This window comes from Schistocerca serialis, chromosome 7 (assembly GCF_023864345.2).
Source record: "Schistocerca serialis cubense isolate TAMUIC-IGC-003099 chromosome 7, iqSchSeri2.2, whole genome shotgun sequence".
Lineage (NCBI taxonomy): Eukaryota > Metazoa > Arthropoda > Insecta > Orthoptera > Acrididae > Schistocerca > Schistocerca serialis.
In genome coordinates, this window is record NC_064644.1 from 329,008,746 (window position 1) to 329,031,706 (window position 22,961).

Sequence of the window (22,961 nt, forward strand, 5' to 3'; positions counted from 1 at the left end):
TTTGTACCACTGCCAAGCTTCCAACCCAAGTCTCCAGCTCACTACGCATTTGCGGTAACCAGTGCGCCACTCTGACGCTGTGGTTTTGCGCACCTGCAGTGACTACCCTTGCACGCCTCTCTCCTCAGTCCAAATTCCCATTCACGCCTCAGCCCACTTGGCAAACGGGTATTTGGATTGAGGAGCGAGGCTAGCTAGGGTAGTCAAGCCATTGTGCCAAGGTGGCGTAATGGTTCACGCATCTACGTAGTGAGCTGGAGGTCTGGGTTGAAACCCCTGCCTTGGTAGAAATTTTCAGTCGTCATTTCAGTCTGCATTTACAGACTGTCCCAAAAAAACACAGACATCGCCAAGTATGGTGTGCAGGACGGCACATGATCGGTTTTCAAGAAGGAACCCACATCCAGAAATGCACAGCTTGAGCATACTCAATATAAGTAGTACATCGTGCAATCTACATTGCATATGGGCTTCGAACTGCATACCTACTACGTCAGTCAGAGCCTGCATCTACATTTAAATTTACATACGTACTCAACAAACCACCGTGCGTGGTGGAGGGTACCCTGTACCAGATTTATTCGTTTCATTTCCTGTTCCAATTGCACATAGAGCGAGTGAAAAACGACTACCTATATGCCTCCGAATGAACCCTAATTTCTCGCATCTTATCTTCGTGGTCCCTTGCCGATCCTCTATACGTTTTCAGTATTGTTCTTCGAAATGAATGTCTTCTTCCCTGCATGGACTCCCACTTGAGCTCTCGAAGCATATCCGCAACATTTGCATGATCTCTTCTTTCAATCTGACCCGCTGCAGATAACAAACACTCAAGAACAGGTCGCACAAGCGTCCTACATGCGATCTCCTTTACAGATGAACCACACTTTCATAAAATTCTCCCAATAATCCGAAGTCGATGATTCGCCTTCCAAAACACAATCATCAAAATCTCGTCCCATTTCAAATCAATTTGCAGCGTTACGCCCAGATATTTCAACGACGTGTGACTATGTCGAGCGGGACTCTTCTAACGTCATATCCTACTCATCTGCATTTTCTACATTAGGAGCCAACTGCCATTCATCACACTAACTAGAAATTTTGTGTAGCTCATCTTGTATCAACCTACAGTCACTTATCGTCGACACCTTCCTGCACACCACAGCATCATCAGCAAACTACCGCAGGTTGCTGCCCACAATTTTTCCCAAATCATTTATGTATATAGAAAATAGAAACGGTCCTATCACAGTTTCCTGGCGCTCTCCTGATGTTTCCTCCGTCTTCAGTGAACACTCGCCGTCGAGGACAATATACCGGGTTCTATTACTAAAAAAGTCTTCGAGCGAGTCACGCATCTGGAGGCATATTCCGTATGCACGTACCTTTGTTAACAGTCGGTAGTGGACTACGAAGTACTGAGGATACGGAAGTACTGAGGAATGACGAGATACGTTTGAAGTTCTCTAACGCTATAGATACAGCAATAAGGAATAGCGCAGTAGGCAGTACAGTTGAAGAAGAATGGACATCTCTAAAAAGGGCCATCACAGAGGTTGGGAAGGAAAACATAGGTACAAAGAAGGTAGCGGCGAAGAAACCATGGGTAACAGAAGAAATACTTCAGTTGATTGATGAAAGGAGGAAGTACAAACATGTTCCGGGAAAATCAGGAATACAGAAATACAAGTCGCTGAGGAATGAAATAAATAGGAAGTGCAGGGAAGCTAAGACGAAATGGCTGCAGGAAAAATGTGAAGACATCGAAAAAGATATGATTGTTGGAAGGACAGACTCAGCATACAGGAAAGTCAAAACAACCTTTGGTGACATTAAAAGCAACGGTGGTAACATTAAGAGTGCAACGGGAATTCCACTGTTAAATGCAGAGGAGAGAGCAGATAGCTGGAAAGAATACATTGAAAGCCCCTATGAGGGTGAAGATTTGTCTGATGTGATAGAAGAAGAAACAGGAGTCGATTTAGAAGAGATAGGGGATCCACCATTAGAATCGGAATTTAAAAAAGCTTTGGAGGTCTTACGGTCAAATAAGGCTGAAGGGATAGATAACATTCCATCAGAATTTCTAAAACCATTGGGGGAAGTGGCAACAAAACGACTATTCACGTTGGTGTGTAGAATATTTGAGTCTGGAGATATACCATCTGACTTTCGGAAAAGCATCATCCACACAATTCCGAAGACGGCAAGAGCTGACAAGTGCGAGAATTATCGCACAATCAGCTTAACAGCTCTTGCATCGAAGCTGCTTACAAGTATAATATACAGAAGAATGGAAAAGAAAATTAAGAATGCTCTAGGTGACGATCAGTTTGGCTTTAGGAAAAGTAAGGGGACGAGAGAGGCAATTCTGACGTTACGACTAATAATGGAAGCAAGGCTAAAGAAAAATCAAGACACTTTCATAGGATTTGTCGACCTGGAAAAAGCGTTCGACAATATAAAATGGTGCAAGCTGTTCGAGATTCTGAAAAAAGTAGGGGTAAGCTATAGGGAAAGACGGGTCATATACAATATGTACAACAACCAAGAGGGAATAATAAGAATGGACGATCAAGAACGAAGTGCTCGTATTAAGAAGGGTGTAAGACAAGGCTGTAGCCTTCCGCCCCTACTCTTCAATCTGTACATCGAGGAAGCAATGATGGTAATAAAAGAAAGGTTCAGGAGTGGAATTAAAATACAAGGTGAAAGGATATCAATGATACGATTCGCTGATGACATTGCTATCCTGAGTGAAAGTGAAGAAGAATTAAATGATCTGCTGAATGGAATGAACAGTCTAATGAGTACACAGTATGGTTTGAGAGTAAATCGGAGAAAGACGAAGGTAATGAGAAGTAGTAGAAATGGGAACAGCGAGAAACTTAACTCAGGATTGATGGTCACAAAGTCAATGAAGTTAAGGAATTCTGCTACCTAGGCAGTAAAAAACCAATGACGGACGGAGCAAGGAGGACATCAAAAGCAGACTCGCTATGGCAAAAAGGGCATTTCTGGCCAAGAGAAGTCTACTAATATCAAATACCGGCCTTAATTTGAGGAAGAAATTTCTGAGGACGTTCGTCTGGAGTACAGCATTGTATGGTAGTGAAACATGGACTGTGGGAAAACCGGAACAGAAGAGAATCGAAGCATTTGAGATGTGGTGCTATAGAAGAATGTTGAAAATTAGGTGGACTGATAAGGTAAGGAATGTGGAGGCTCTACGCAGAATCGGAGAGGAAAGGAATATGTGGAAAACACTGATAAGGAGAAGGGACAAGTTGATAGGACATCTGCTACGACATGAGGGAATGACTTCTATGGTACTAGAGGGAGCTGTAGAGGGCAAAAACTGTAGAGGAAGAAAGAGACTGGAATACGTCAAGCAAATAATTGAGGACGTAGGTTGCAAGTGCTACTCTGAGATGAAGAGGTTAGCACAGGAAAGGAATTCGTGGCGGGCCGCATCAAACCAGTCAGTAGACTGATGACCAAAAAAATAAAAAAAAATAAAAAAATAAAAAAGTGGACTACCGTGTTGAATGCTTTTCGGAAGTTTAGAAATATGGAATGGAATCAGCCTGTTGCCCTTCATCCATAGTTCATAATCCATCATGTGAGAAGATGGCAAGCTGTGTTTTGCGCGAGCGACGCTTTCTAAAGTCGTAGTCGTGCTGATTCGTGAATATAAAGTATTCGCTCTCTCTCTCTCTCTCTCTCTCTCTCTCTCTCTCTCTCTCTCTTCACTCTTCTGACTGGTTTGATGCGGCCTGCCACGAATTCTTCTCCTGTGCTAACCTCTTCGTCAACCTACGTCCTCAATTATTTGCTGGATGTATTCCAATCTTTGTCTTCCTCTACAGTTTTTCCCTCTACAGCTCCCTCTAGTACCATGAAAGTCATTCCCTCATGTCTTATCAGATGTCCTATCATCCTGTTCCTTCTCCCTATCAGTGTTCTCCACATGTTCCTTTCCTCTCCGATTCTGCGCAAAACTTCATCATTCCTTACGTTATCAGTCCACCTAATTTTCAACATTCGTCTGTAGCACCGCATCTAAAATGCTTCGATTCTCTTCTGTTCCGGTTTTCCCACAGCCCATGGTTCACTACCATACAATACTGTACTCCAGACGTACATTTTCACAAATTTATTCCTCAAATGAAGGTCGATATTTGATATTAGTAGACTTCTCTTGGCGAGGAATGCCCCTTTTGCCATTGCTAGTCTGCTTTTGATGTCCTCGTTGCTCCGTCCGTCATAGGCTATTTTACTGCCTAGGTAGCAGAATTCCTTAACTTTATCAATTTCGTGACCATCAATCCTGATGTTATCTTTCTCGCTGTTCTCTTTTCTACTACTTCTCATTACCTTCACCTTTCTTCGATTCACTCTCATCCATATTCTGTACTCAATAGAATGTCCGTTACATTCACCAGATCATGTAATTCCACTTCCCTTTCACTCAGGATAGCAATGCCATCAGCGAATCGTATCATTCATATCCTGTCAACTTGAATTTTAATTCCACTCCTGAACCTTTCTTTTATTTCCATAATTGCTTCCTCGATGTACCGATTGAACTGTAGGGGCGAAAGTCTACAACCTTGTCCTACACCCTTTTTAATCCGAGCATTTTGTTCCCTCTTGGCTCTTGTACATATTATACATTACTGGCCATTAAAATTGCTACACCAAGAAGAAATGCAGATGATAAACGAGTATTCATTGGACAAATATATTATACTAGGACTGACATGTGATTACATTTTCACGCAATTTGGGTGCATGGATCCTGAGAAATCAGTACCCAGAACAACCACCTCTGGCCGTAATAACGGCCTTGATACGCCTGGGAATTGAGTCAAACAGACCTTGGATGGCGTGTACGGGTACAGCTGCCCATGCAGCTTCAACACGATACCATAGTTCATCAATAGTCATTGGCGTATTGTGACGAGCCAGTTGCTCTGCCGCCATTGACCAGACGTTTTCAGTTGGTGAGAGATCTGGAGACTGTGCTGGCCAGGGCAGCAGTCGAACATTTTCTTTATCCAGAAATGCCCGCACAGGACCTGCAACATGGGGTCGTGCATTATTCTGCTGAAATGTAGGGTTTCGCGGGGATCAAATGAAGGGTAGAGCCACGCGTGGTAACACATCTGAAATGTAACGCCCACTGTTCAAAGTGCTGTCAATGCGAACAAGAGGTGGCCGAGACGTGTAACCAATGGCACCCCATACCATCACGCCGGGTGATACGCCAGTACGGCGGTGACAAATACACGCTTCCAATGTGCGTTCACCGCGATGTCACCAAACGCGGATGCGACCATCATGATGCTGTAAACAGAACCTGGATTCATCCGAACAAATGACGTTTTGCCATTCGTGCACCCGGGTTCGTCGTTGAGTACACCATCTCAGGCGCTCCTGTCTGTGTGCAGCGTCAAGTGTAAACGCAGCCATGGTCTCCGAGCTGCTAGTTATGCTGCTGCAAACGTCGTCGAACTGTTCGTGCAGATGGTTGTTGTCTTGCAAACGTCCCCATCTGTTGACTCAGGGATAGAGACGTGGCTGCACGATCCGTTACAGTCATGCGGGTAAGGGTAAGATGCCTGTCATCTCGACCGCTAGTGATACGAGGCCGTTTGGATCCAGCACGGCGTTCCGTATTACCCTCCTGAACCCACCGTTTCCATATTCTGCTAACAGTCAGCGGATCTCGACCAACGCGAGCAGCAATGTCGCGATACGATAAAGCGCAATCGCGATAGGCTACAATCCGACTTTTATCAAAGTCGAAAACGTGATGGTGCGCATTTCTCCTTCTTACACGAAGCATCACAACAACGTTTCACCAGGCAACGCCGGTCAACTGCTGTTTGTGTATGAGAAATCGGTTGGAAACTTTCCTCATGTCAGTACGTTGTTGGTGTCGCCACCGTCGCCATCCTTGTGTGAATGCTCTGAAAAGCTAATCATTTGCATATCACAGCATCTTCTTCCTGTCGGTTAAATTTCACGTGTATGGGACGTCATCTTCGTGGTGTTGCAATTTTAATGGCCAGTAGTGTATATTACCTGTCTTTCCCTACGCTTACCACTATGTTTCTCAGTAATTCGAACATCTTGCACCATTTTACGTCATCGAGCGCCTCCTGAAGGTTGACAAATCCTATGAACGTGTACTCATATTTCTACAGTTTCGCTTCCATTATCAACGGCAGCGTCAGAATGGACTTCAAAAATTGGCTTGAGCACTATGAGACTTAACTTCTGAGGTCATCAGCCGCCTAGAACTTAGAACTAGTTAAACCTAACTAACCTAAGGACATCACACACATCCATGCCCGAGGGAGGATTCGAACCTGCAACCGTAGCGGTCGCTGGGCTCCTGACTGTAGCGCCTAGAACCGCACGGCCACTCCGGCCGGCAGAATGGACTTTCTAGTGTATTTATATTTCCAGTAGCCAAACTGATCCTCATGTAAAACATCCTGTATTTTCTTTTCCATTCTTCTGTATATTATTCTTGTCAGCAACATAGATGCATGAGTTGTTGAGCTGATGGTGCGATGATTCTCGCACTTGTCTGTCGTAGCAGTCTTCGGAATTGTGTGGATGATGCTTTTCCGAAAATCAAATGGTATGTTGCCAGACCCATATATTCTAACACCAAAGTGAATAGTCGTTTTGTTGCCACTTCACCCAATGATTTTTGAAATTCTGATTGAATTATATCCATCCCTTCTGCCTTATTTGATCTTAAGTCCTCCAAAGCTCTTTTACATTTTGATTCTATTACTCGACATCCTATCTCTTCTAAATAGACGCCTATTTTTTCTTTTATCACATCACACAAATCTTCCCCTTCACAGAGGCTTTCAATGTATTCTTTCCACCCATCTGCTCTCTCCTCTGCATTTATCAGTGGAATTCCCGTTACTCTCCTAATGTTTTCACCCATGCTTTTAATGTCACCAAAGATTGTTTTGACTTTCTTGTATGCTGAGTCTGTCCTTCCGACGCTTATTTCTTTTTATATGTCTTCATATTTTTTCCTACAGTCATTTCGTCTTAGCTTCTCTGCTCTTCGTATTTATTTCATTCCTCAGCGATTTGTATTTCTCTGTTCCCGAGTCTCCTGTAACATTTTTGTATTTCCTCCTTTCATCGATCAATTGAAGTATTTCTTCTGTTACCCATGGTTTCTTCTCAGTTACTTTCTTTGCACCTATGTTCTCCTTCCCAACTTCTGTGATAGCTCTGTTTAGAGATGTCCATTCCCCTTCAACTCTACTGCCTGTTCAGCAATTCCTTATTGCTGTATCTATAGCCTTAGACAGCTTCAACCGTATATCGTCATTCCTTAGTACTTCCATATCCCACCTCTTTGCGTATTTATTCTTCTTGACTAATGTCTTAAACTTCAGCCTTCTCTTCATCACTACTATATTGTGATCTGAGTGTATGTCTGCTCCTTACAATCCAGTATTTGATTTCTAAATCTGTCTGACCATGATGTAATCTAACTGAAATCTTCCCGTATCAACTGGCTTTCTCCAAGTATACCTCCTCCTCTTGCGATTCTTGAACAGAGTATTCGCTATTATTAGCTGAAACTTGTTTCAGAACTCAATTACTCTTTCTCCTCTCTCAGTCCTTGTCCCAAGCCCATATTCTCCTGTAACCTTTTCTTCTACTCCTTCCCCTACAGGTGCATTCCAGTCTCCCATGACTATTAGAGTTTCATCTCCCTTTACGTACTGTATTACGCTCTCAATATACTCATACACTTTATCTCTTCATCTTCAGCTTGCGACGTCGGCATGTATACCTGAACTATCGTTTGCTGTCGATTCTAATAAGAGCGTCCCTGTCGCTGAACTGTTCACAGTAACACACTCTCTGACGTACCTTCCTATTCATAACGAATCCTACGCAAGTTATACAATTTTCTGCTGCTGTTGGTCTGAGAACATGCCGGACACACTAGTTGAGCGATGTCATTATCCTGAAGTAAGTCATTCACAAGATGTGCACAATGGGGTCGCGAATTGTCGTCCATGAAGACGAATGCCTCGCCACTATGCTGCTGATATGGTCGCACTATCGGTCGGAAGATGGCATTTACGTACCTTACAGCAGTTATGGCGCCTTCCATGACCACCAGTGGCGTACGTTGACCCCTAATAATGCCATCCCAAAACAGCAGCGAATCTTCATCTTGCTGCACACGCTGGACAGTGTGTCTAAGGCGTTCAGCCTGACTGGGTTGCCTCCAAACACGTCTCCGACGATTGTCTGGTTCAAAAAAATGGCTCTGAGCACTATGGGACTTAACATCTATGGTCATCAGTCCCCTAGAACTTAGAACTACTTAAACCTAACTAACCTAAGGACATCACACAATACCCTGTCATCACGAGGCAGAGAAAATCCCTGACCCGCCGGGAATCGAACCCGGGAACCCGGGCGCGGGAAGCGAGAACGCTACCGCACGACCACGAGCTGCGGACACGATTGTCTGGTTGAAGATATATGCGACACTCATTGGTGAAGAGAACGTGATGCCAAATCTGAGCAGTACATTCGGCATGTGATTGGGTCCATCTGTACCGCGCTGCATGGTGTCGTGGTTGCAAAGATGGACCTCGCCATGGACGTCAGGAGTGAAGTTGCGCATCATGCAGCCTATTGCGCACAACCTGACTCGTAATACGACGTTCTGTGGCTGCACGAGAAGCATTATTCAACATGGTGGCGTTGTTGTCAGGTTTCCTCCGAGCCATAACCCGTAGGTAGCGGTCATCCACTGCAGTAGTAGCCCTTGCACGGCCTGAGCGAGGCATGTCATCGACAGTTGCTGTCTCTCTGTATCTCCTCCATGTCCAAACAACATTGCTTTGGTTCACTCCGAGAAGCCTGGACACTTCCCTTGTTGAGAGCCCTTCCTGGTACAAAGTAACAACGCGGGCGCGATCGAACCGCGGTATTGATCGTCTAGGCATGGTTGAACTACAGACAACACGAGCCATGTATCGCCTTCCTGGTGGAATGACAGGAAGTGATCGGCTGTCGTACCCCCTCCGTCTAATAGGTGCTTCTCCTGCATGGTTGTTTACGTCTTTGTGCGGTTTTAGTGACATCTTTGGATAGCCAAAGGGACTGTGTCTGTGTCAAAGTCTGTCTTCAGGAGTTCTGGTAACCGGGATGCTGCAAAACTATTTTTGATGTGTGTATTTCAGTCGCTCTTTGGACTCGAGTAATAAAGTCCTCCTCTGACGTCACCGATGTGCCATTCTCCTTACTCTCCATACTTTTTTTTTTTTTTTTTTTTTTTTTTTTTTTTTTTTTGCGTCATCAGTCTTCTGTCTGGTTTGATGCGGCCCACCACGAATTTCTCTCCTGCGCCAACCTCTTCAATTCAGAGTAGCACTTGCAAGCTACGTCCTCCATACTACCCTACATAAGATCGCCGAGAGGTGTCAGATCTGGCTACGGTGCTGGCCAAGGAACTAGTCCACCACTAAGAATCCATCTATTGGGATCTGTGACGTTGAAGTGATTCCGCACATCGACATCAAAGTGTTCTCGAGCTCCGTGCTGTTGCCACCACATGTCCGTCTGAAATTTAGTGGCACTACATCCAATAGTGTAAGAAAATAAGCTTTGTAGTATAGGTCTGTCCTGTTAGTCTATTTGGCAGTAGATGTGCCCTGATACTATGGTCACCAATTACCCGGGCCTTTGTTGCTGATTTTGAATCTCCTGCGCATGTGGATTTTAGTACATTTCAGAATAGCACTTGCATAGTGAGTTTAAGTTAGATTAAGTAGTGTGTAGGCTTAGGGACCGATGACCTTTGCCGTTTGGTGGCGTAAGACCTTACCACAAATTTCCAATTTTGCACATTGTAAATATACTGCCAGTTTTAGAGATGTGTTTTTAAGTATTGATTTATTATTAGATATTCTGTAGATCAACAAGCTAGCAGCCTCTCAGAGTAGGAATTGAAAGGAAAATGAAGCACATTCACGCTTGGCGATAACCATTTTATTAGCAATTAAGTGCCACAGTAAAAGATGTCCCATGCGTCCATCAGCCGGTTCCATCACATATCAGATCTTTATGGAACACTTCATGTTGACTTCCTGTTTTTTCATTTCTGAAAATGCGGGCGACCTAGCAGTTATAGTGTCAGAACTGCGTGCTGAAGTTGAGAGTTTCTGTTGGTAGCGCCGAGCGCCAATTATGTCAGCATTTACCCTTACACGTCGCCACCCACCGCAAATACCAGTCTTGTCATTTAGATTTTTGTTCATCACTTTCAGCACATGTTTTTGAAGAATGCCGATGTGAAGAAATAGCACACTATGTTACGTTAAAAATTGTTTTTAGCGCAACTGGTATGCTATTTCTTCACATCGGATATTTTGCTATTCCATTCACAACTCCATCCGACAGTGCAGTTGCACTTCTTCTTTGTGCCATCTATACTTGATTCACCAAGTCAAAGAGAAAGACTGGACGTGATGGAACCTCAAAAAGTAGTAAGACTCCTTCACACAGTGAAAGTAAAATTATGCTGTACTGCAATTCCAAAAGAAAAGCTTCCAATATTTAACGAAAATTGCAAAAAATGTATAATATAAAATAAAAATGTCGGCAATCGGTATTGCCATTTCGATACAGATAGATCGGTGAAAAAATACGCTTGTGTGTATCGACGTATTTCGGAAATAATATCGATATATCGATGTAACCAGCACCTCTGCTTCCCGCAGAACTTACTAAGCGTTCTTGGTGGTTCTACATCTACATCTACATTCATACTCCGCAAGCCACCTGACGGTGTGTGGCGGAGGATACCCTGAGTACCTCTATCGGTTCTCCCTTCTATTCCAGTCTCGCATTGTTCGTGGAAAGTCTAATCTCTCTGATTTTATCCTCATGGTCTCTTCGCGAGATATACGTACGAGGGAGCAATATACTCCTTGACCCTTCGGTGAAGGTATGTTCTCGAAACTTTAACAAAAGCCCGTACCTAGCTACTGAGCGTCTCTCCTGCAGAGTCTTCCACTGGAGTTTATCTATCATCTCCGTAACGCTTTCGCGATTACTAAATGATCCTGTAACGAAGCGCTCTGCTCTCCGTTGGATCTTCTCTATCTCTTCTATCAACTCTATCTGGTACGGATCCCACACTGCTGAGCAGTATTCAAGCAGTGGGCGAACAAGCGTACTGTAACCTACTTCCTTCGTTTTCGGATTGCATTTCCTTAGGATTCTTCCAATGAATCTCAGTCTGGCATCTGCTTTACTAACGATCAACTTTATATGATCATTCCATTTTAAATCACTCCTAATGCGTGCTCCCAGATAATTTATGGAATTAACTGCTTCCAGTTGCTGACCTGCTATTTTGTAGCTAAATGATAAGGGATCTATCTTTCTATGTATTCGCAGCACATTACACTTGTCTACATTGAGATTCAATTGCCGTTCCCTGAACCATGCGTCAATTCGCTGCAGATCCTCCTGCATTTCAGTACAATTTTCCATTGTTACAACCTCTCGATACACCACAGCATCATCTGCAAAAAGCCTCAGTGAACTTCCGATATTATCCACAAGGTCATTTATGTATATTGTGAATAGCAACGGTCCTATGACACTCCCCTGCGGCACACCTGAAATCACTCTTACTTCTCTCCATTGAGAATGACATGCTGCGTTCTGTTATCTAGGAACTCTTCAATCCAATCACACAATTGGTCTGATAGTTCATATGCTTTTACTTTGTTCATTAAATGACTGTGGGGAGCTGTATCGAACGCCTTGCGGAAGTCAAGAAACACGGCATCTACCTGTGAACCCGTGTCTATGGCCCTCTGAGTCTCGTGGACTAATAGCGCGAGCTGGGTTTCACACGACCGTCTTTTTCGAAACCCATGCTGATTCCTACAGAGTAGATTTCTAGTCACCAGAAAAGTCATTACACTCGAACACAATACGTGTTCCAAAATTCTACAACACATCGACGTTAGAGATACAGGTCTATAGTTCTGCACATCTGTTCGACGTTCCTAAGTAATCACAAAGTTTTAATTCTCACTTCCAGAAATTAAGCTATCACCATGAAACATGGAAATGTTACTTATGCTTTACACATTCAACATTTTTGGGTCCAGAATTCACTGAATCTACTTGTACCTCCAGTCGTCATTGTCATAGAAGCACAACACAATGCTTGTGTCGAAGACAGAATCGCTCACAAAATGAGCAGAAAAAACGCAGAAGGGTTCGTAGAACAAACTGGTGTTTTGGTTATGTGCCCGGGAGGTCATATTGTAAATGTGGTATTGTATCAATGGGCAAAGTTTCTAGGAAGGTAATTAAATCCGTATGACTCTAGGATCTGCGTAGGCGGAACAGTATCATAATCCTAAGTTCAATTCAAACAAGGGTCGAAAGCTACAAATAATAGGGCAGTTACGGCTGTATTAAGTGGGCAAGAGAGTGGAGCTAGAGATTATACGGGTGTCTTAAGGCTGGCACAAGTGGCAATTTGCGGTGATCGCATGAGTTTTTTATGATTGGGTGCTTCCGAATTCCGTCAGCCATCGGAAGCGCCTTGCAGCTTTGTAGATGATGGATGGTCAACCTGCTAGTGAATCATTTCTCGGTTCCTGAACATGTTTAAAGTCGTTTTGTATATGTATTACATTTACAAGGCGAATAAGAAGAGGAGTGAATGGAATATGCCTTGTTGCGGGCAGTATATCGCAATATCTGATTTTGTCATAAGAGACAAAGGAACTGGTGTCTCTAGAACGATCGGCGAGAAGTGGAAACAGGGTGGTGCGGGCAGTTTCCGCAGGTAGCTCCCGTTGCAGCGGCATTCCCAGGTACTCTCTGGTATCCTGCGCTGCAGGACTTGCTATATTGCAGTTGCCTCCGCGTAGCCGTTTAACGAGTACTTGATGGGGGAGGGGGCTATAAACTGCGTAACAGTTTACCTGGATAATACGCCAGCCGTAGCCGTAGCGGGTGAATTCTTCTGCCTCTAAAAAGAAATTGAGAGGAGCTAGACGAAGGGAGGGCCGAGGCGTGGCCCCATGCCGGTGTATTCAAAAATTCACAATGCTAGTGAACTTCAAGTACTCTTAGAAGACTGTTATCAACGATTACAAGTAAATCAGTCGATTGGTTTTGCGGTAGGCAATGTGAAGCATTTATTGGTCTAGAGTGAAAAAAAATGATTACGAAAGGAAACAGACTGGAACGGGAGACAACGTGGCGGTGCTCTAGTGCGTGCGTAGGTGGTGAAAGCATGGGAGCTGTGTGGGTGGAGGCATGAACAGCGAGCAACCGTCCAGCCGCTGGAACAGTGAAACACTGAACAGTTTCAGAAGCGTTTGATTAGAGCGGGGTAGGTGAAACAAAGCGAAGAGTACCGGTGTAGTGATCACTGCAGTAATAATGAATGAGTAACAACTTCAGTGGAAATAGATCACTGAGTTTTCGATAGCTGCTGACGAAAGACGCGGAATCACTAAGTAATCAAAGTGAAAAGTTCATTACCTTTTGATATTTCCTCGCTAAATAAACTTCGTTAAGGTTGAACAAATCATTCTTTTTTAAGTATTTATTATCACTTCATGGGTGCTTTATTTGTTTGTGTATTGGTTGTGTCTGACGAACTGAAAATCTTACGCAGTTCACCCATCCAATGAATGAACTGCCAATCTTCTTGACTGAAATCACCTGAGTAAGAAATTCTTCGAGCGTGATGCCCCTTTACTCACGGGGTTTTGAATGTAGAGACATTGTGACAACATTCTGATACATTTCACATGAAGCAGGCCTGTAATTGATGCCTAATGTTGAGGTGGTGTTCGAGAAAGTCTGAGAACTGGGAAAGAAAATGTACGGTACGTACTGGGCGAGAAAACAATGAAGTGATAAAAACGCACTGAAAGAGTCACCTCTACAATCGAGCGTCGTATTGTTTTAATAAAGAAACACATCTCTCGTGACTCACGCTACAAAAGTTGGACGATAATCTCCTTGACGCTTTCATACCTGCTAAACGAATCTGACGAAACGAGGTGCTCTTCTTTGGATCTTCATTACATTCTGTATCATCTCCTTTCTGGTACGCCTTCAAGAACGACAAATAATATTAACGTATAATAATGAACAGCGAAAACATGACCACTAAATCCAATAAACGTGTCATGATTTTTCTTCAGCCTTGCTTTAATTACCAACCTCAACGTCAGTGCTGCCTCTCTAGTGCCTTTACCTATTCTAAAGCCAATCTGATCGTCATCTAACACATCCACTATTTCCTTTTTCATTTTCTGTATATTAATCTTTTCAGTTGCTTGGATGCATCAGCTGTTAAGCTGATTGTGTGATAATTCTTGCACTTGTCGGTTCATGCAATCTTCTGTGTGGATGATATTTTTCCCGAAAGTCTGACGGTATATCCCCAGTCTCATACATTCCACACACGCTCGTGAATAATCGTTTTGCGGCCACTTCACCCAATTATTTTAAAAATTCAGATGGCGTGTTATCTATCCCTTCTGCCTTCTTTGATTTTATGTCTCCCAACTACACTCTAAATTCTGATTCTAATACTGGATCCCGTACATCTTTCCCATCGATTCCTGTTTCTTCTTCGAACACATCATCACAATAGTCTACCCCTCATAGGCTTTTTACAGTACTCTTTCCACCTATCCGCTCTCTCCTCTAAATTTAACAGTGGAATTCCCATTGCACTGTTAACATTACCACCCTTGTTTTTATATTTACCGATGGTTGTTTTTACTTTTCTGTACGCTACGACAGTCCTTTCGACAATCATTTCTTTTACGATTTCTTTACTTTCTTCATGTAGCCATTGCACCTTACCTTCCAGCACTTCTTATTGATTTTCCTAAATTACTTGTATTTCTGTATTCCTGAATTTCCCTGAATATTTTTGTGCTTCTTCTTTCATCGATAAACTATCCAATGTCTGCGATTGCCCTTCAGATATTCATTCCTCTTCATCTAAACTGCCTCCTGATTGTTCATCATCACAGTTGTCTATAGCCTCAGAGAACTTCAAGTATAACTCTTCATTCCATAGTACTTCCGCATACAACTTCTTTGCGCACTGATTGTTCCTGGCTAGTCTCTTGAACACCAGTCTGCTCTTCATTACAACCAAGTTGTGATATCAGTCTGTATCTGCCCCTGGGTACGCCCAGTATCTGATTTCCAAATCTCCGCCTGATCTTGATGTAATCTCACTCAAATCATCCTACATCCCCCGGCCTTATCCTAGTACACCTCCTCCTCTGGTGATACTTGAATAGGTGTTGACTATTAATAGCTGAAGTTTATCGCAGAACTCAATTATTTTTCTCTTCTCTCATTCCTATTATCAAGCCGATATCCTCTCGTAACCCTTTCTACTATTTCTTTCCCTACAAGCGAATTGACCCAGATCGGACGTCAACTCCATTCCAGTGTTAGCATCCAGGATATCAAGAAATACTAACAACTACTGTAGACCATACTGCCCCAAGAAACGACACAACGGCGATATGACACACATTACATCCAGATCAGTACCTGCACCAAAGCCGGGAAGCATACCACGTCCTACTGGTAAGTGGGCTTATACAACCAAGTTCTCTGCAAATCTGACTCCAGTTTATACGCACTGAAATAACATCGAATGCCATCTAAACCCGTCAAACTGGTGGGATAAGTACACTAAAGCCTCAAAGAAACTGGTATAGGCATGCGTATTCTAATACAGAGATGATACGTAAACAGGCAGAATACGGCGCTCCCGTAGTCAACACATATATATGACAAAAAGTGTCCAACGGCGTGTTATCGAGATTTAAGTGAGTTTGAAAGTGGTGTTGCAGTCGGCGCATGAAATATGAGACACAGTATCTTCGAGGTAGTGATTTTCACGTACGACGATTTCACGAGTACCGTGAATATCAGGAATCCGGTAAAACATCAAATCTGCGATATCGCTGCGGCCGGAAAAAGATCCTGTAAGGATGGGACCAAGGATGGGTGAAGGGAATAGTTAAACGTGACAGAAATGCAATCCTGCTGTATATTACTGCAGGCTTCAGTGCTGGGCCATCAGCAAGTCTCAAAATGCGAACCATTCAACGATACATCATCGACATGGCCTAAAGTCCACTCGTGTACCCTTGATGACTGCACGACACAAAGATTTATTCCTCACTTGGGCCCGTGAACATCAAAAATGCACTGTTGAAGAAGGCAAACATATTGCCTAGTCGGACGATTCTCGTTTGAAATCGTGACGAGCGAATGGACGTGTACGGGTATGGAGGCAACCTCATGAATTCGTGGACCTTGCATGTCAGCAGGGGACTGATCAATCTGGTGGGGGCCCTGTAAAGGCGTGAAGCGTATGCAGTTAGAGTGATATGGGACCACTGATAGTTCAAATGACTCTGAGCACCATGGAACTCAACATCAGAGGTCATCAGTCCCCTAGAACTAGTTAAACCTAACTAATCTAAGGACACCACACACATCCATGCCCGAGGCAAGATTCGAACCTGCGACCGTAGTGGTAGCGCGGTTCCAGACGAAGTGCCTAGAACCGCTCGGCCACAACGGCCGGAGGACCACTGATACGCCTCTGACAGGTGACACGTACGTAAGAATCCTGTCTGATCACCCGCATCCATTCTTGTCCATTGTGCATTCCGAAGAACTTGGGCAATTCCAGCAGGACAATGTGACACCCCACACGTTCAGAATTGCTACAGAGTGGCTCCAGGAACACTCGTCTGAGTTTAAACACTTCCACTCGCCACCAAACTCCCCAGAAATGAACATTATTCAGCATATCTGGAATGCCTTGCAACATGCTGTTCAGAAGAGATCTCCATCCCCTCGTCCTCTTACGGATTTATGGACAACCGTGCAGAATTCGTGGTGTCAATTCCCTCCAATACTACTTCAAAGATTAGCGCTGTGGCGTTTCTGCGTCCTCACTGGGACCGTACACGATATTAGGCAGGTGTAACAGTTTCTTTGGTTCTTCAGTGTATATCCCCGCTTCAGCACACCACGTGGGCACCAGCCGTGTGGCGGACACAAAAGCAGAATTATACTTATACGAAAATAAGAACTTCATCCACAGGGTACTATAAAACGGTTCGCTCGTTTAGGCAACGTGATGGTTGGATTACAACTCCCTAGTCTTATTATCACTGTTGTAATGTTTACGCCAACAATGGTATTTGCCTTGAGACTGCTGGGAATTATATGATAAGATGTCACAAGTTAACATTCTAGAGTAGGCTTTAACATCCTATTATCGATACTACTGCACCAAGGTATGTAGTATTTTAAAGTTACACAGCTTAGCATCAGTACTTCGCCTTAGTAGAGGCGAAGTACTGAAGCTAAGCAGTGTTCACATCGACCCTCTGTCCATAACCATGTTGTATAAATGGAGATGATGTTTTAACTGCTGACGACGCCTTTGCCACAGTTGTTTTATGAATCTCCATTGAAGGATGTGATTTTATGTATTTTACTTCCGATGAAGGTATATTTCTATATACCGAAACCATGGTCAAGAATTTTAATAAATCTTTATCCTGCAACTGTTTTGGTTGTCACCATTTACCGTGAAGAATTTCAACAGTTGCTGTTTCAGCCACGTTTAAAATCTTGAAGTTGGTTATTTTCATTAATGACATACTTTCAAAACCTTTTTTCTAGATTTTGCACTAGCTACTGTCTATAAAAAATCAGTATACGTAGTAAAAATATATAAAATTAATCGAAATTTGTTTCTAATCGTCATTGCTAGAGTACTGAGCAGTGGCGATGCGGTCATAACTTCATCTACTTCTCTCGTTTTTAGGTTATTCTTCTGTGTAGATGCCTTTTCCCCACAGATTACGGACTTCAGGTACACAATTATACACGAAAGCCTAATTAGCCGGAGAGCTATTAGGAGTATACCGTGAGTGTTCTTCCCTTTGAGCATTCAACGGTCTTCCAAGAATTTTTTATGCTACTCATAAATCTGCTGGTGGAGAAGTGGCTTCTTGCTGAATGCACCTGAACAACTGATTGACCTCGCGAAAATCCCAACACACAGCATGATTTCTCTTGTAGTGTAGTATCCATGTCGCTACAAACAACAGCACAGCTGTGCCAAAACTTTCTTTGAACCTTCCTCCTGTGACAAGCTAATGAGTTTCTATCTTTTGTAGTTTGTCTGTAATAAACAATAGAAATCTGTTCTTAACTTTTGAATCATCCGGTACTGCTCTCTGCAAACCATGATTTTCCGAAAATTCGTAGAAGCTATAAATCATCACCTCCTGGAAACTTGCGTAACTTAATTCTCTTTAGGTTCAAATAGTTCAAATGGTTCTGAGCACCATGGGACTTAACTGCCGAGGTCATCAGTCCCCTAGAACTACTTAAACCTAACCAACCTAAGGACATCACACACATCCATGCCCGAGGCAGGATTCGAACCTGCGACCGTAGCGGTCCCGCGGTTCCAGACTGAAGCGCCTAAAACCGCTCGGCCACTCCGGCTGGCTCTCTTTGGGATAATTGGTGTTAACTGTGCCAAGTTTTTGACGTGCAAACACTACCTAGGGCTCGTCGTTGCCTGACAATAATTTTAAGGCTACTGTTCCAGAACAATGCATTTCTGACCCGTGATTATTTGGAAACTTTTGTTCAGTTCCATGTCCCCTCCCCTGCTCTAATATCATTACCAGGTTGCTGTTCTCCATTCTGCATTCACACGAAATTCCATTGCCGGACGGCCGTATTTTGAGTTCGTTCCGTTAACAATACTTAAGCAATCCCCCTGGTCGACTTTTCCTCCCGCCATCCGATCTGCGGCAATCTTGCACCTACCTGCGCCGCTCGGTTCCGAAAGCCGACGCGGATAAAATTTTAATCGGGCTACAGTAAACAGAAATTAAGCAGGTGAAATTTAATATCGATAATCTGTCAGAAGTAAGCGGAATTATTCGGAATGACACCGCACTGCAGAGAGGGGTAATTAAATCCGGCGTCTCACGCGGCCGTGGGGGCGGCGTTCGGAGGCGGGGACGAGCGCCGGCGTGCGGCGTGCGGAGCCCCCCACGCCCGGAGCGTCCATTGGCGGCGCGCCGGACGGCCCGTGACGTCACGGCGCGTCGCGACGCCGGGCGGCGGTTATAAAGCGAGGCGGGTGCGGGCGCGCATCCACACCGGCGCCGCCGACCCTGCACACGCGCCGACCGACGCCGCAGCCCGCACCGTCTCCCGCAGGCGCCGCAGACGCTCCCGACGCTCTCCTCTCTCCCTGCCGACCGACGACCGCAACAATGGGTGAGGCTGCCGCGGGCACTCCCTAACTAAACCTTTCATCTCTACATTTTCTTGCGTTTCTTCTTCTTTCGTTTATTTTCTTCTACATATTGTTGGTTCCCCATTCTCCTATTGCGAAGAACTCTATAACGTGAAATACGGGAACTTGATTTTTTTTACTCAGTAGCTGAGTGGGGTAGGACGCCAAACGGGCGGACTTGGAGCAGGAGAGGCACCACAGGCCATTTTAATTTCTACTGTCAACACTTTTACAAATAAATTCATAAAACTTTGTCACCATGACCAGGAGGGATTGAGGACTCACACTTATCGCAGTGGAAGTTCAAAAACGTATCAAAATACGTTTTTTTACACGTGAAATTTCATCATTTTATTCACTTATTGCTGGTTCCATTTGTTGCTATAGGTACACTTTTCTCCCTAAGTAAGAGATATTCTTCGATGAATTTTTCATAGGATACAAACAGTAGTTACAGGTGTATGAAACTCTAAAATTTTCCAAATCTATTAAAAAACTGTGGAAAAAAATTGAGTTAATTAACTATAAAACTTGAGTTTTTTTCTAAACTTGAAGTTTAAAATGTAACAGTTCATACATTTTTTCATAAATTAATTAACTTCTAGAGTTTCATACACCTGTAACTATGTTTTGTATGCTGTACAAAAGTCATCGAAGAATCTCTCTTACTTAGGAAGAAAAGTGTACCTATAGCAACAAATGCAGCCAGTAGTAAGTCAAAAAATGATGAAATTTCACATGTAAAAAAAATGTGTTTTGTCACCTTTTTGAGCTTCCACTGCTATGATGAGTATGAATCTTGAATCCTTTCTGGTCATGCTGTTAAAGTTTTATGAATTTATTTGTAAAAGTATAGACAGTGGAAATTAAAATGCCCTGTGGTACCTCTCTTGCTCCAAGTCGGCCCGTTTGACGTCCTACCCCCCTTAACTGAGTTCTTCATAAGAACTAGTTCATCACTCTTTTCCTGCCTATATTATAACAAAATAATCCACCAGTGTACCAATTGGTTTAGGTGTCCAAGAGCTGAAATATTATGACTGAAATCTTGTGTCCTTTGGATACCAACAATTGGTAGCCCGCAGGTGGATGCTATATACATATCAAGAGTTTGAACATGGTTGCCCTTCAGCAACTATGCATGCAAGAGCTTCGCCGGAATAGAAATAACGGAAAATCTGTTGCAAAATACAGGTTTATTAAATCTTTACCAAAGTTTCGACGGTTTTAAAATTATTTTCTCCAGAATATACTATACGTAGAATCCCATTATCTATAGCCAATGTGGTAGTCGTTGACAATGTCCAGTTCATGTCATCCACTTAATCAACGTTTAAAATACATTATAAAAAAGTAGTAGCCGTCTACTGGAAGGCTGAAGACAAAATCCTGCGGTAGATGGTCACTACTTCTATATAATGTATTTTAAATGTTGATTAAGTGGATGACATGTACTAGACAGTCAACGACTCCCACATTGGCTGCAAATAATGCGATTCTACGTACAGTATATTCTTAAGAAGACAGCCAAAACCATGGTCAAGGTTAATAAAACTGTATTATGCGACGGATTGGCTGTCATTTCTATTTCATTGAGGCTTTTATATGTTTTACATTGCGTCAGTCCTGGGAACGATATCAGTGTTATATATTCTCTACGAATCGAGTTTGCCAAGATCGTTAGTAATTAGTTTCTTTGTACTATTACCGGTTGTTATATTATTAGATGTACATGATTTTAACAGCACCAAAAGCCACATACTAACCTTGCGTCAATTTGTAATAAAAATTAGCAGCGAACATTTAAAATGCTACACAATTAAAACATACATGTTGTGCTAATGTACCAACACTGAAGTGTGTGACAGTACATCAGAACTATGTGTTGTTCGTTTTAATTGTGTCGTATTTTATTTTTGACATGGTGCCCTGCCGCTTTTCATTATTACAATTCGACGCAACATCACTATGTGAATTACAGTGTGGCGAAAAGCATGTACATCTAATGTTACAAGATCCAATGATGGCAGCGTAGACCTGTCGAAACCGGCAATAGAAATAAAAAGAAATACTAGCGATCTTAGCGAACTTCTTCAAGAATAACGTGGATTTCTTAACATCATGGTCTTTATGGTTCGTGTTACCAAAACTTAAGTACAAATGTCTTGTATATTTCACCATGAAAACGTACAATAATCTGTAAACAGTCACTTGAATTTATGATTCTGCACCACATTTTAACCATTACGAGTATAGACTTACCCGGAACTAATATATGAACTTTTTCTTTTAGAAAATAATGCGTTCGAATTTATCGGGTAGAATACACTCACGACGCACAATTAAAGGTGAGTTGAATGATTAACGGCAGGTTGCCTGGAATCTGTTGGAATCTGATCTGAACTTCAAAATTTGTTCAAGTGATAACATCGTCCAAAATCAGTATAAGTGAATAAAGCTCTCAAAATTTTCTGAGGAAGATGTTTTAGAATTATGTCTGTTTTTGATTACTGTCAAAATAATTGCACTGAAGCTGACGGATTGTACAACGTTGAAGGATAGAAAGTGAAATTTTCGGAAGAAATCAAATATACCAAAAATAGGAAAAGAAACTTCCAATGATGTAATGAATAAAACACGTTAATTTCTTATCTACTATCAATACGTGTTTCTTTCGTTATTCTGAAAGTAAAAAAAAGAAAAACAGTTTGAGTGCATAGTATTGGGCAGCTTTCAAGAATCGTTGGTAATGTTATATGTAAAGTACAGCTGTTCTGCTTGTTTACCGAAACAATCGATTTCATTCTATAGTCGAACCATTTTCGTGTTATCTGCATCAGAGGAAATCATTTTACTTCATTTGGATACATTTGAAGGAAAAAAATTCCTGATGCAGATAACACGAAGATGGTTCGACTATAGCCTGAAATCGATTGTTACAAAAGAGAAACAGTACAACTGTGTGCTATATAATGAAGCCCCTAAAAAGAACTGATCTTCCAAATAATATTACACAAGAATACAGTTTCCTGCTTGCAATAAAAAACGCACAAAGCGTTTTTCCTTTTCTAAGTATATGTGATTACATACGTTATGAGTTTACCTTTATGAAACGAGATCATATAACGCGTATAGGAGTACACTGTTTGGAAAGTAGCATTTGAAGATAACACCATAGGCTGCCACAAAATCGAGCACAAAAATGTCTTTTATACACCAATACTGGTTGAATCCACCTGAGAGCTGATGTCTAATACATTGTAAAACTGTAACTAAAACGACCTGATTACAGACGTCTCGCTGTATACTTCAATAGACACAATTATTTGTAGCAGTGAAGCGCTTTGTTAAACGTTCGGGATAAAAATAGGTTCATTTCCGTTTCTGAATAAGTAAACTGTAATATTCTCACTGGTAAACAAGAGTGTATACACACACAAAAAAGATACCTATGCACAAAAAATAGTGGAAGGGAAATGGAACTGAATAAAATGAAAATGAGAAGAAAAGC

At 42.6% G+C, this 22,961-nt stretch overlaps 1 protein-coding gene across 1 annotated transcript in view; it reads left to right on the plus strand.

Annotated features, from left to right (window-relative positions):
• Window positions 1-19,317: 19,317 nt before the first annotated feature.
• Window positions 19,318-22,961, plus strand: part of LOC126412541 (allatostatins) — a 532,290-nt gene continuing 528,646 nt past the window's right edge. The window contains exon 1 of the mRNA XM_050082186.1: window positions 19,318-19,431. Coding sequence (XP_049938143.1) covers window positions 19,428-19,431 — 4 coding nt within the window. The 5' untranslated portion in view covers window positions 19,318-19,427. The remainder of the gene's footprint in view (window positions 19,432-22,961) is intronic.